Below are 14,899 nucleotides of genomic sequence, written 5' to 3'. Positions count from 1 at the left end.
AAAAAGAGAAAAGGTACAAAAGCTACAAAATAAAGATGCAAACACTCAAACAGATGTGCATATCATGACGAAGTAACACAAGAAACACCGCTAGCACACCAGACAACACTACAAACACGATAATCTGGCTGCCTCTCAGCACTGCAAAACAAAGACAAAAATAATGGGGGATACCAGAAAGAGATTCCAGAGTACTAGAGGACTCGGATAAACAGATAATGAATTTAATTCAAGACATAAAGAAGAAACATGCTGGGCAGAGGTGGCACATGCAGGCAGACCTCTGTAAGTTCAAGGCCAGCTTAGTCTACAGAGTGAGTGCCAGGACAGCCAGGACTGTTATACAGAGAAAACCCTGTCTCAAAAAACAAAACAAACAACAAAACAAAACAACATAAAATCTGTTCATGACGTCGACAAGACAATGACCAAAGTTGGCAAGAGGATCAGTTAGCTGGAGGAAAAAATTTAAAAATATCAAGGAAAAAATTGGCAATGGAATAGAAACACTGAAAACAACAATAAATATAAATTCTGGAAATGAAAGAATCAGTCTGCTGTGGGATGTTCTGTATGGCAAATGTGTTGCTCTGATTGGTTAGTAAATAAAACACTGATTGGCCAGTAGTCAGGCAGGAGGAAGTGTAGGCGGGACAAGGAGGAGAATAAAGCTGGGAAGTGGAAGGCTGAGTCAGAGACACTGCCAGCCGCCACGATGACAAACAGCATGTGAAGATGCCGGTAAGCCACGAGCCACATGGCAAGGTATAGATTTATAGAAATGGATTAATTTAAGCTGTAAGAACAGTTAGCAAGAAGCCTGGTATGGCCATACAGTTTGTAAGCAATATAAGTCTCTGTGTTTACTTGGTTGGGTCTGAGAGGCTGTGGGACTGGCGGGTGAGAGAGATTTGCCCTGACCGTGGGCCAGGCAGGAAAACTCTAGCTACTGATGTCAATCAAATAAATAACCCAATATAAAGCATCATCAACAGAAAAAAATAAAACCTGAGCAGAATAATGAATATTAAGGATGGCGTAGACAATAATATATACAGACATAGATCAAGAGGAAAAAATGATTATAGTCAAAAACTCCAAGAAACCTGGGATACATTCAAGAGACCCAAATCTGAGAATCAATGGAACAGAAAGTGTTTAAAATTCCAAATAGACACAACCAGAGTGAACCTCCCCACAGTCCATCAAAATACCAAAAATTCAAAGAAAAAACTGTAAAATCTGTAAGGGAAAAACAACAACCCGTACAGAGGCTAAAACATTAGGCTAACCATCAGATAGACGGCTACAACCTTCAAAACTGTCTTTTACAACAGATTTAAATCACAGCTACTACTCTTCTATGTCATACAGCTAGCTTATCTATACCCTTATATAGATATAGGTTACGGATCATAAAGGGGTTGAGAGGGCCATAGCATAGTTCAAGGAGTTCCCGGCACTGGGGAGATGGTTAAGAGCACCTATGCACCATCTTGAGGATCAGAGTTTGGATCTCAGGAACAAGCCAGGGATGTCACCCTGACCAATGGGGAGGGAGGATTGGTTATGGCTGAAAATCTTTTTTTTTTTTTAAAGATTTATTTATTATGTATACAGTGTTCTGCCTATAGCTGAAAGTCTTTTTTTTTTTTAAAGATTTATTTATTTATTATGTATACACTGTTCTGCCTATGGCTGAAAGTCTTGAAGTCACTATCACCGGGAAGGCAGGCACAGAGCAAATATATCAAGTCAGCAGCTCACCCTAGGCCCTATCACGGTGGGGGCCTCCCTCCTTTAGGTTAAAAATGTGTGGCCTCTCTCATTTATCACATAGGGAAATCCTAGATAACATGGGTAAGTCTCACATTTAGAGTCACAAGAGCCAGAGCCTAACCACCGACCCCCAGAACTCTTTTTGCCCTTTATACTGTGGCACCTGTCTGAATCCACTGTCTCCAAATGCCCTATGAATGTATTAAAAGTCCCTTGAATTATAACAATATGACTCTAGCTTTGAGCAGGACAGAGGCAGGAGGTTTGCTGGGTCTTGCTGACTTCCAGATAAAATAAAAGAAAAAGAAAAAAGAGATGAAGAAATCAAAATATTTCAAAACAAACACAAGTTAAGGCAATTCATAACAATTAAATCAGCACTTTAGAAAATTCTCAAAAGAATGCTGCACACAGAGGAAGAAGAAAGATAGTTGTATATACAAGAGTATGGTACAGTATATACAAGAGTATGGTACAGTATATACAAGAGTATGGTACAGTCCCTGAAAGCAAGAGATCAATCAAGGAGAATGAGGAAGGAGTCAGTTATACCCAATACAGCAAACGAGCAAACACCCAGCACCACCAGGGTAAAAAGAATATAACTAACAATTAGCCACCAACCAGAACAACTAAAATAAAATAACAAACAACAGCAAACTCTCCTCATTCATAATAGTGAACAGTAGTCGCCTTAACTCACCAATTCAAAGACACCCACTAATTGTCTGGATTTAAAAAAACAATGACTCAGTCATGTGCTGACTCCAAGGTCTAGGTACTTCTGAAAAACATCTGTTCATTCTAATGTCTACCCCATACAGTGATTCTGCTAAATTCCTTCTGTTTTTCTTTATGTTAGTCCATCTTTTTGCCCTTGAGCATCTCTGGACCATTGACTACATCACTACTGACTCTGACAATTCTTCTATAGTTGTCCCTGCCAAAATCATTGTCTCTATGACTCAACACCCACTTTCACTTCCCCATGATCAAATGAACTCTCAATTTTCTCTCTCATTCCTGGACCCTATTATTTCTAGGAATCAACTGCATAAAATACAAAAGCAATGGTTCCCCCTTGTGAGAAGCTTCCAAATGACCTTAGTGGTATAGAGAACATTGGGAGAGAATCTGCACAGCATACTGAGGGACCCTTTGGAATGATGTCCCTCATAGACAATGGCGAGGACTTGGCACATGCTGCAGGAGCTTGATCTTATCTCTGCCCTCAATGTTTTTGTGTAGTGTGTGCATACTGGTGAGTGGAAGACACCAGTGTAGAAGAAAGTCAGATCATGGTCAAAGTCTAGACAGACCATCCCTAGATGGACTTAGGAGTGATTGGGAATCATCATAAATACCTTGCTCTTCCCTTGTTATGGATATCTCCTAATTTTTACAATAGTAGCATGAGGGCCTCCAGTATATACCCATCCTCCAGATATGCCCTTTGGCTAGAGTTTGATTCTGATAGTGCCATGGACTTTGCCTCTAGAGTCATGTTCAGATGGCCCTCGGTGTGACCCATGGGCTGCAGATAACTCAGCTGTCCTCCTTTAGCCTGTGACACTGTGCTTGTCTAATCTCTATGAGGTGCAGTTTCCATCTCTATAAGGACAACTGCTTAAAGTAGCTGCCTCACTTGGTTGTTGAAGCAACATGGTTACACCTGTCAAGAACCTGCACTCAGAATCTTCATGTAGCTCCAGAGTTCCTTCATCCTTCTGGTTGCTTTATCCTTTCAAGAATATCATGCCATCCAAGGGCAATACTTTGTGATAAGATTTTATGCTTTTCCAGTGGCCCAACTAGGCTCCACCCTGCCATGTTGCCTGATCATCTTTCACCTCACATCATGGGTCACATCCTATGTCTCAGGAAGTGTTGGCCTCTCAATCATAAACACAGAGGAAAGGAAGTAACAGTTGTCAGAGGATCTCAACTGTTTCAGTGAGACAAGATTTAATTAAATGGCTTTTTGTTTGTTTGTTTCTTTTGCTTTGCTGGTTTTCTACTCAGTGGTCTATATCTCCCAAGCAGTATCTGCTGTGGGATGTTCTGTATGGCAAATGTGTTGCTGATTAGTCAATAAATAAAACACTGATTGGCCATTGGCTAGGCAGGAAGTGTAGGCGGGACAAGGAGGAGAATAAAGCTGGGAAGTGGAAGGCTGAGTCAGAGAGACACTGCCAGCCATCACAATGAGAAACAGCATGTGAAGATGCCGGTAAGTCACGAGCCATGTGGCAAGGTATAGATTAATGGAAATGGATTAATTTAAGCTGTAAGAACAGTTAGCAAGAAGCCTGGTATGGCCATACAGTTTGAAACCAATATAAGTCTCTGTGTTTACTTGGTTGGGTCTGAGTGGCTGTGGGACTGGCGGGTGACAGAGATTTGTCCTGACTGTGGGCCAGGCAGGAAAACTCAAGCTACAAATGGCATCCAACGTGTTGGCAAGAGTTTCCACCTAAAACCTGAGAAAAAAGATTCTAAAATGGAGCTAAAAACAGTTCCTAATTGTCTCTCTCAAATGAGCGGCAGCTGCCGGTTTGAGCTACTTGTGGGTTCCTATCATGCATGCTCGACCTGCCGTATGGCGGGAATGAGGCCTCTGCAAGTGGCACATTAAGCTGCGTGGTGGATTTAGACTTTGCTAGTACAAAACAAAAAAAAAAAGAGGTTTTTGGGCTACATGCTGCTTGGATAAAAGCATAGACCCACGATAGCTCCCAGAGCTGGTGGTAAACTACCACCGCCATGTTGGGAAGCTGAGGTGGGTGGAGCCAGCAGCTACAGCTGCTGCAGTTTAAAGCAATAGATTCACAATAAGACAGATTCAGATGTAATAGTTTACAATGTGTGTAAAATATACGTAGGCTTGAAAGAGACAAAAAAGGTGATATATACAGTTATATAAACAAATACATAGTTTTAAAAAATAAAGTCTTTAAAGAGACAGTAAAATTAATATAAAAAATAAGCCACGTGAAGATGAATATTACACAGAGAATCTGGATTGTGTTGTCTTTGGGATTCTTAACTGCAGAAAAACATTTGATTGTAAAAGCTGTTGAGTTATGCCAATATGTATATATTTTTTTTTTTTTTTGGTTTTTCGAGACAGGGTTTCTCTGTGTAGCTTTGCGCCTTTCCTGGAACTCACTTGGTAGCCCAAGCTGGCCTCGAACTCACAGAGATCCGCCTGGCTCTGCCTCCCGAGTGCTGGGATTAAAGGCATGCGCCACCACCGCCCGGCCAATATGTATATTTTAAAGATATCTTGACTTCAAAATTTGGATATAAGGATATGTTGCTTTGGAAAAGAGTCTCTTTTGTTCCCACAGAAAGCCAGAGGCTATGGATTTGTTCCAGATTAAGATACATCAGGTTTGACCAGCCAAGACCCCCTGAAAGGTTTTCGATAACAGCATGGCCCAGATGATCCAACATCCAGAACAATTTGAAGGCAACTGGCTCAGACAATACACCCTCATGGACTATTCCATAATTCTAAAATTTTCTTTGTATCCCCATAAGATACAGCGCCCCTCTCCAGCAGGAAGTAGTAAGAGAAGCTACGCCCAAATTCCCAAATTACATGTAATTTTACTTTGTTAAGGTTAAAACCTTCCTTTTTGGAAAAAAAAAAGGCGGGGGGAAGTGCTGTGGGATGTTCTGTATGGCAAATGTGTTGCTGATTAGTCAATAAATAAAACACTGATTGGCCATTGGCTAGGCAGGAAGTGTAGGTGGGACAAGGAGGAGAATAAAGCTGGGAAGTGGAAGGCTGAGTCAGAGAGACACTGCCAGCCATCACAATGAGAAACAGCATGTGAAGATGCCGGTAAGTCACGAGCCATGTGGCAAGGTATAGATTAATGGAAATGGATTAATTTAAGCTGTAAGAACAGTTAGCAAGAAGCCTGGTATGGCCATACAGTTTGAAACCAATATAAGTCTCTGTGTTTACTTGGTTGGGTCTGAGAGGCTGTGGGCCAGGCAGGAAAACTCAAGCTACAAGTATCTTTTTAACTTTACACTCTCTCCTCGGTTTCTTACAGGCCCTCCTTATGGTGCTAGTTCTTGGGTGGGTGTTTGTCCCCATCTACATCAAGGCAGGGATGAGTATCCACACATCTACAAATGAGCATTCCAGAAGTAATCTCCAGAATGCTTTTCTTCACTAACATCTTTGGAGTGAAACTTAATATTCAACCTTCTCCTGGTCTACTGCTAAAAATATATGGGTGACAAAAATCCCATTCCTTTCCTGGAAGGGATCAGTGCAGAATGTGGCCTCAGACTGGTGAGAAATCTGTAAGGCTCTGTGTCATGACCACTGTGGTCATCTTTACCTGGTGTGGGAACCTGAGTCTAGGACCACCCATGTGTTTTAAGAGACGCTCATCAGAAGGAATCAGAAATGACCTGGCATTACCCTGAGGGGCATCTCCTTTGTAGGTAGGAAAAGTCAGACCCCAGAATGCTAGAGAAAACATACAGAGGCTAAACATCATGAAGGCAGACCCCCAAAGGGCAAATATCATTTTATTTGGCATGTTCTATTGGCATGTGGTTCTTGGAATAGGCAAACTCATTTTGACAGAAAGAAGAACTGACTTTACCAGAGGCTGCTGAGAGTGAGAAAGAGAGAGGCCTATCCAGTTCATTTGGGTTCACTTTACACCTGCTACTAAGAGAAGAAGGGAGCCTGGCCACCTCCTTGAGTCTCAGATTTATGGAGTAATCCCACACCTACAGAGTACAAGTAACAAGTTTTTTTATCTCCCTTACATGATTACAAACAAAGTCATCCCAATATCCCATATACATTTACATCTAAGTAGCTTATTGCAGATCAACAGAACATGAGCAGACAGAAAGCTTCTTTTCATAGCCAACTCCCTTGCTGGCAGGCTGAATGCTGAAGCAACCAAGAAAGAATTCTACTGTATATCTATAAAATTAATCTTACAAGGAATCCTAAAGGAATCACAAACCTAAACCTTTGTACATAAAAGACAATCAGTCAGCTGTACTTTAGATCTTCAGGGTGTATACCCATTTATCAATAGCATCTTATATGTGGAGATTGAGGGCAGGAATGGGTACAAGAAGTTAATCATCACTTTTGATCAACAATCAATCTTAAGAGTTGGGCTACTTTGTATTTCTTAACCTCAGCTATGTGTCCTTATGGACATAAGTTGTTCTCTGTGGCTTTTTTCATCTCAAAGTTTATTGTCAAAACATCTGATCTAACTTGAAGTATTACAAGACTTTGTTTCAGCCAAATGGTGCACACCAAAAACTTGTAACTGTATTTTTTTTCATCATTAAGAGAATTAGAGCTAGTTTGGCTCCTGAGTAATTTCTGTTCTCTTAACCATTAACCTGAGCTGCGAGCTAAATCAGCTCCTCAGGTGGAACTCATGGGCCTTAACTGTGAAACATATCCTTGTGTTTACTTTCATTCATCAAGGCTCTGTATAAGCTAATGTTATTCTCAGTTAGACAGCACAGTCTAGGGAGGAAGTCATCTTCATAATAATTTGCAGGTAAAACTACCCAGTAGAATAGGAAATGTCCGTGAGATAAACACACTACATTATAGGCAGTGGGGGATTTCCCCACACCCACTTCCACCATGCCAGATATCAGAGAGAGACAGCAGCAGCAAGCATGCAAAGGCATAGCAGAAGCAAAAGGCATTCCTGGGTCTGTGGTCTGGGGAGGAGGGGCCTTGCCTACCTGAGAATTATCCACCAGGCAGTTGCCTCCTGGTGGGCTAACACCCTGAATCTCAATCATCACCTGTTGCCACCCCACTGTGGCTACTGGCAGCACCACATTTTTACTATCCATTTATTGGTTGCAAGACATTGAAGTTGTTACCATTTCTTAGCTATTATGAATAGAGCAGCCATGAACATGGCTGAGCAAGCACCTGTGGAGTAGGATGTGGAGTCCTTTGGGAATATGCTAAGGAATGGTGTATCTGAGTCATATGATGGATTCATTTTTAACCCTTTGAGGGTTCTCCACACAGGTACCATAGTGGCTGCACCAGTTTTCAATCCCATCAACAGTGAATGAGGGTCCCCTTTCCTCTGCATTTCTTCCAGCGATTGTTGTAGCTTGTCCTGTTCAGTTTTTGCCATTTTGACTGGAGAAAGATGAAATCTCGAAGTTACTTTGTTTTGCATTTCCTTAATTGCTATGGACAATGAACATTCTTTGAGATATTTCTTACCCATCTTTTTCTTCTTTTGGGAACTCTGTTCAGGTTCTAGATCCATTTTTTGAAAGGAGAATGGATTGCTTTTTTGATTCCTTTTCTTTTTTTTTTTTAGTTCTTTAAATATCCTGTCCTTTACATATATTAGTCCTCTGTCAGATGTATAACTGGCAAAAATTCTCTCCTATTCTGTGGACTTCCTCTTCACCCAGTTAGTTGTTTCTTTAGCTGTGCAGAAGGTTTTTAGTTTTCTGAGGTTCACTTGTCAATTGTTGGCCTTAATGGGCAAATGGAGTCCTAACCAGAAAGTTCTTTTCCTATACCGATATCATGTAGGGTACTGTAAGATGAATTGCTAAATTGTCCTATTAATAAAAAACATGGAGCCACATATTGGAGTGAAAACTGAGAGATCAGAGGCATAGGACAAGCCACAGCCAATCTCACCTTACCAATTCCTCAGCCTCCAGAGAGAGCTACTTCCTGTATACTCATACCTTTATACCTTTCTGTATTCTGCAATTTTACTTCCTCTTTCTGCCTAGTTCTATCACTTCCTGTCTGTCTGTATAGACCTCCAGACCTCTATGGTTAACTAGCACTGGGATTAAAGGCATGTGCCACCATGCCTGGCTCTGTTCCCAGTGTGGCCTTAAACTCACAGAGGTCTGGATGAATTTCTGCCTCCCGAATGCTAGGATTAAAGGTATGTGCTACCACTGCCTGACCTCTATATTTAATATAGTGGCTGGATTTTTTCTCTGATCCCCAGATAAGCTTTATTGGAGCGCACAAATAAAATATTAGGGTACTGCCTATGTTTTCTTCTAGCAGTTTCAGTGTTTCACATTTAAGTCTTTGATCCATTTGGTGTGCAAGGTGATAGATACAGGTCTGGTTTCACTTCTACATGTGGGCATCCAGTTTTCACAGCACCATTTGTTGAAGATATTTTATTTTCTCCAGTTCATGTTTTTGGCATCTTTGTCAAATATTAAATGGATGAAGTTACAGGTATCCATTTTTGGATCTTTTGTTCCATGGGTCTACATGTCTGTTTTTGCGCCAATATCATATTGTCTTTATTATTATGACTATGTAATATATATTTTAATTTTTAAACGGTAGAAGGACATGAGTCCATCCTAAATACCCATGGCATCATTTAATGATATCTTTCTGCAGATGTAAATAAACTATTTTTTTTCTCTATAGTACATCTTAAGATCTGGAATTGTGATTGGGTAGAATTATGGTGTGAATCTGTGGGGTTTTGTTTGTTTTCTGGAAGGCCTTTCTTAATATTTCAATCTCCTCATTTGTTAGAGTCTAGAGTCTGTTTAGTCTGCTGAATTCTTGGTTTAGTTTTAATGGTTTGGCTGAAACTAGAAAATTTTCCATTTCTTTTAGGATTTTCCAACTTAATGAAGTGCAGCTTTTTTTTTTTTTTTTTTTTGGTTTTTCGAGACAGGGTTTCTCTGTGTAGCTTTGCGCCTTTCCTGGAACTCGCTTTGGAGACCAGGCTGGCCTCGAACTCACAGAGATCCGCCTGGCTCTGCCTCCCGAGTGCTGGGATTAAAGGCGTGTGCCACCACCGCCCGGCGAAGTGCAGCTTTTATAAAATAAAACTATTTATTTATTTATTGTTGATTTTTCCCTGCACCTCTGGGATGAAGCCCACTTGATCATTTGAATGATCTTTTGATGTGTTCTTGGATTTGGTTTGCAAATTTTTTTTTTGAGAATTTATGCATCTGTGTCCATAAGGCACGTGGCGTGCAATCCGGTGACTCTATAAATACTGAATGTGGTAGACGAGCTCCAGCCTGGTAAGAGGGTTTGGTTAAGACCTGTTTGGGGGAACCCGTTCCTTTAGATCTTTTTAGCTAATTGTTTCCCATCATGGCTTCATACTTGTAACCTATCAGAGTTTTAACCCCATGTGATGGAAGTTTCTTACACTCCAGTAACCGATAAGAATCTCTGCCACCTGTAACAGAGGTTTCAAATGCTTCTTTCTCTGACTGATTTCCTCTTGGACTAGAGTTCTGTGTTAGGTGTTTCTCAGCAATCAGAACTCAACAAGGACTTCCATGAATCTATTGATCAAGACTTCACATCAGTTACACATCTAATTCACTCTCTCTCCGGGATAACCCAACCCCCAAGGAATACTTTGCCTTTTTTTTCTTTTCATGTTATACTTTGGTCTTGTGTGCAAGGGTTTCCTGGTCACCCATGGTATTTCTTTGGGCCCTCTCCATACTGCTGAGAAACTTTCTATCTGGGGATCATTCATCACCAGCACCTTGTCAGACCCAAACAGTCACAGAGCCTGAAGCAGCAGAAGGCGATGGATGATTCTCAAAGCAGTGGAGGGCAATCAACTACCTCAGGACATCCAGCTATCCCAAAAGCCCCCTTTCCTATCCTCAAAAGTTAACTGATGCCCACTGAGTCAGCTGAGAGAAGTTTTGGGAGACACTGCACCCCCATTCCCGTTCTGCCATTTTTATAATAAACAATGTCAGAATTCCTAGCCACTCCCTTAGCTACATGACTGTACATGTGCTGTTCAGTGGCCAAGAAAGAGGCTTAGTCATCTCAGAACCTTATATCCTATGTAATCTATACACTTTGTGATCACATAATTTGCATGCAGCATGATCATGCAATCTATATGCATGCGTGTCATAGCTATGTAAGCCCATATGTGCATGTGCAGGGGGAACCTATAAAAAGTAGGTTCCATCTATCCCTCCCCTCTCTTCCTGCATTACCTTTCTTTCCATAGGCCTAAACACCCCCTTCTGTTCCCTTCCCCTAATAAACTCTTATAATGGGTTTTGTCATACCTCGTGGCTTTTCTCACATGGTAAACTGCACTGCTTAATGAATAACACAGCATTGCTTAATAAATAACACCTCTGCCAACACAACTGATCTAAAACTCTTCAATTTAGCCTCAGGCAAACTTTTCTGACTAGGGCAAAAATAGGCACATTCTTGGCCAAAATATCGTAAGAAAGATCTCTAGGCCACATACTAACATTCTTCTCCTCTGAAATCTCTTGAGCGAGGCCCTCACAGTACAAATCACACTCAACACCAGTGTCTTCCATGTTCCTACTGGTATGGCCTATTAAGCCCCACTTAAAGCGTTCAACTGTTTTTCTAATTCAAAGTCCCAAAGTCTGTATTCCTCAGATCATACAGAAGTATGATCAGGCCTATCGTAACAATACCCCAGTCCCTGGTACCAACTTCTGTCTTAGTTTGGGTTTTATTGCTATGAGGAGACACTATGATCACAGCAACTCTTATAAAGGAAAACATTTAATTGGGTCTGGCTTATGGTTTCAGAGGTTTAGTTTATTATTGTCATGGCAGGCAGCACGGTGGCGTGCAGGTAGACATGGAGGCAAACATGGTGCTGGAGGAAGAGTTGAGAGTTCTACGTCTTGATCTGCAGGCAGCAGGTCTTCCAGTGTTGGTAAGCACTGAGCCTGGGCTTGAGCTTCTGAGACCTCAAAGCCCACCCCCTAGAGGAAGTGGGACACACTTCCTCTAACAAAGCTACACCTATTCCAACAAGGCCACACCTCCTAATATTGCCACTCTCTGAGCCTATGGGGGCCATTTCTATTCAAACTACCATGGTAAGCCTTCCCAGAGACCTTGAAAGAAGGAAAACACAGCTGCTATGCACCCTAGTCCCTGCCTAAATGCTTATGTGAGACCTTGCTACATTGCCCAAGTAACCCCCTCTTCCTCCACATCCAGGTCACCTATAGAATCACACCTTGAAGTTTTAAGATAACCCATAAAATGGTAAGTTATCAGGTGTGGGAGATGAAATAGCAGAAATCACATTTAGAAAGCCCTATTGTGCTGTTCTTGTCATTTGGTTATTTCGAGCAGTGCTGTGGGACGGTCTGTATGTTAAATGTGTTGCTCTGATTGGTCAATAAACAAAACACTGATTGGCCAGTGGCCAGGCAGGAAGTATAGGCGGGACTAACAGAGAGGAGAATTGGAACAGGAAGGCAGAGAGAATCACTGCCAGCCACTGCCATGACAAGCAGTATGTGAAGACGCCGGTAAGCCATGAGCCACGTGGCAAGGTATAGATTTATAGAAATGGATTAATTTAAGATATAAGAACAGTTAGCAAGAAGCCTGCCATGGCCATATAGTTTATAAGCAATATAAGTCTCTGTGTTTACTTGGTTGGGTCTGAGCGGCTGTGGGACTGGCAGGTGACAAAGATTTGTCCTGACTGTGGGCCAGGCAGGAAAACTCCAGCTACAGAGCAGAGCCTCTGCCCAGTGTGTTAGCATAAATAAAACATGTTCCATAGGGAAGCCTTAGCGTCCCATCCCTCTGCTCAGGATCCCACAGCACCATAGTCTTGATCTGTGACGTAAATTTCATCCAAATTATAAGCCCCAAAGAAATACAGGGCTTTGGAAACTTTGAAATAAATAAAGAATTAACCTTGTTTTCAAGGGGTAACTTTTCTACCATAGAGAACACTGTGTGCTTTAAAAGGGACCTTGTCTCAGCCCTTCCTCTCTTCTGCTCTGTCACTTCTTTGCATCTTCCCTCGTTGGCTCTCTTCCACTCTCCCTAGTCTGCAGCTGAGCCTGTCCAGTCGTGAATGTGCTGGCTTTTCCATCAACGAACACTCGGCTCATCACTTCCAGTTTGAACCCCATTTCTCACTTACTCTCACACACTACCAAGTATATTGACTGCTGAAGGGGCCAAGGTCCCAAAACCTGGACACATGGGAGAAGTTTAAGGTCCATGTGTCCAAGATCATCTCTGATATCTTGCTCCATTTGCCTGAGGATTGATCATTAACCCCATGCCTACATAAAGATAGAAGTCAGCTGTAGGAAGGAAACAGAACCGCCTGAAGCCATGGCTAGCACGTTAAGTCCTGGTACTACAGCTCAGCCTGAAGAGCCTCCTGCAATGTCAGAGCGCATTCAAAATGCTGCTGACATCTCTGTTATTGTCATCTACTTCATAGTTGTGCTAGCTGTGGGACTGTGGGTATGTGGGAACCGTGCAGGCTTTTTGGGTGGGCACCAGGCTCGGGGGACAGTGTCTTAGAATGGAAGAGGTGTGTCATGGTAAACTGAGACAACAACAGATTGTTACTAATGTCATTGTCTTTCTATATGAATCATTTTCTGGTATGTGGTAGTGCTGGGTGGGCTCATTTTTAAGGCAACATAATTATTTGAATAGAGAGAAGACTGAGAACAGCAGATTTACTCTGTTTACATCTCCAGCATCTGAGAAAAAAAAAGAGGGGGAGGAAACGTACTATCTCATTTTCTTTATTTCTCCTTGTTGTTTGAATTCCTGACTTGGTGAGTTGGCCAGTGAAATCATTAGTGTTCTCTTCATTCATTTTCAGTATTGAATTCTATGGTGCAAATATTCACCCAACACAGCACAGCACCTCCTACTGTTTTCGCAGCTCACAGCAAATGGCTGCTCTTCAGAGAGGATGGTTTCTTAAAATCCTCCTGGTCCTTGAATTCCACTGAGCATCGGTCCACACAACAGTGCTGAAAATCCACTACTGCTCCACTCTGGCCAGTGGGACTGGAGCACTGCACCTGCTGCTCTTTACCCCTCTCTCTTCTTCCTTCCTACTCAGGCAATGGTGAGAAGCAACAGAGGCACTGTTGGAGGCTTCTTCCTGGCTGGTCGAGATGTGTCTTGGTGGCCGGTAAGTGGGACAGAGATTTCTGGAGATAAATTCATTTATTCATTCATTCTCTGTGTTTACACTGGGAATATTAATCATTAATGATGTGCTGGTGGCTCCTTTCTGAAATCTTTGACTTCAGGGTTATGGCCAATTATAGAGAAACTGGAGTGCCACGAATTGAGAGGCTCAGCCTTGTCTTCAGGAGTCCTCAGTTGAGCTCTACTCATGTTCTTTCCCCAGGAGTATTATCAAGAGCCTTCCTCCTTGGTTTCTTACTAGCTCCACACACTCTTCCTTTGTTCCCAATCCTGAGCTAATTCTGCCCTGTTTCCAGGTTAGTCTGACTCTGCTTTTCTTTCAATGTCCAGATGAGTCCCTGATCATTCCAGCCCTGTCAGGTATTTCTGGTTAACTCTTATGTTGTATGTAGTCTCTCTGATAATGTGTTATGCCCTTGTGATGGTGTTTATGGCCATCTTCTTCAACTCTTGCCTCTTGGGCATTTTCCTTTCTGTGTTTTAATGTGTAACTATTTTGTCTAGATTTCCATTGTAAGAGGCTGCATCTTTCTGACCCTAGAAAGTGTTAGAGTTGGATTCTGTGTGTAGTAGGTTCTCAGGAAATGACTCTATCAAAAATCTGTTTTACTAGTCTATATTGGTTGGAGGAAAATGGGGATTGGGAAATGACCTTGCTTGCTGCAAGTACAAAATAGACTTTCATTTTTGACATGTAGTCAGACATTGCCTTCCCCAAACATGTATTAGCCAGCCCTAAAGCTGCAATGTATCTCAATTTCATCCAGTTAGCTGAATTGGAAAAGTAATGTGTAGAGGACTGAAAGTGTGGGAGTAGATACAGCACTCTGAGGTTCCCAAATACCAATTTTGCTGAATAAGGTTTGGTACTCATCCATGGCCTCTCATAAGACCACTCTTGGCATTTGAGGCTTAAGAACAGCAGATAACAGCACAGAAAGGAAGGTGACTGAAAAGAAGGTCCTAGGCTTGGAGATTGGAGAGGAATTCCCTCATTCTGGAGTATGAGGTCCTTAAGATTGGTTTAAATCATACAACTCTTATGATGGCCTGGCAGTGGGCCAAAGAGGCTTATTTAAATGTATATTGGCAGAAACATCAAAGTAC

General features: G+C 41.9%; 1 protein-coding gene across 1 annotated transcript in view; it reads left to right on the top strand.

The window, feature by feature from the left end:
* LOC128114554 (solute carrier family 5 member 4-like) overlaps positions 1-14,899 on the top strand; it is a 102,542-nt gene that overhangs the window by 25,766 nt on the left and 61,877 nt on the right. The window contains exon 3 of the mRNA XM_052744654.1: positions 13,701-13,772. Coding sequence (XP_052600614.1) covers positions 13,704-13,772 — 69 coding nt within the window. The 5' untranslated portion in view covers positions 13,701-13,703. The remainder of the gene's footprint in view (positions 1-13,700; positions 13,773-14,899) is intronic.

Source organism: Peromyscus californicus, unplaced genomic scaffold (genome assembly GCF_007827085.1).
Source record: "Peromyscus californicus insignis strain IS unplaced genomic scaffold, ASM782708v3 Scaffold_19__1_contigs__length_69161282, whole genome shotgun sequence".
Taxonomy (NCBI): Eukaryota; Metazoa; Chordata; class Mammalia; order Rodentia; family Cricetidae; genus Peromyscus; species Peromyscus californicus.
Note: the sequence above shows the minus strand (reverse complement) of the source record. Positions and strands in the feature narration are given on the sequence as shown.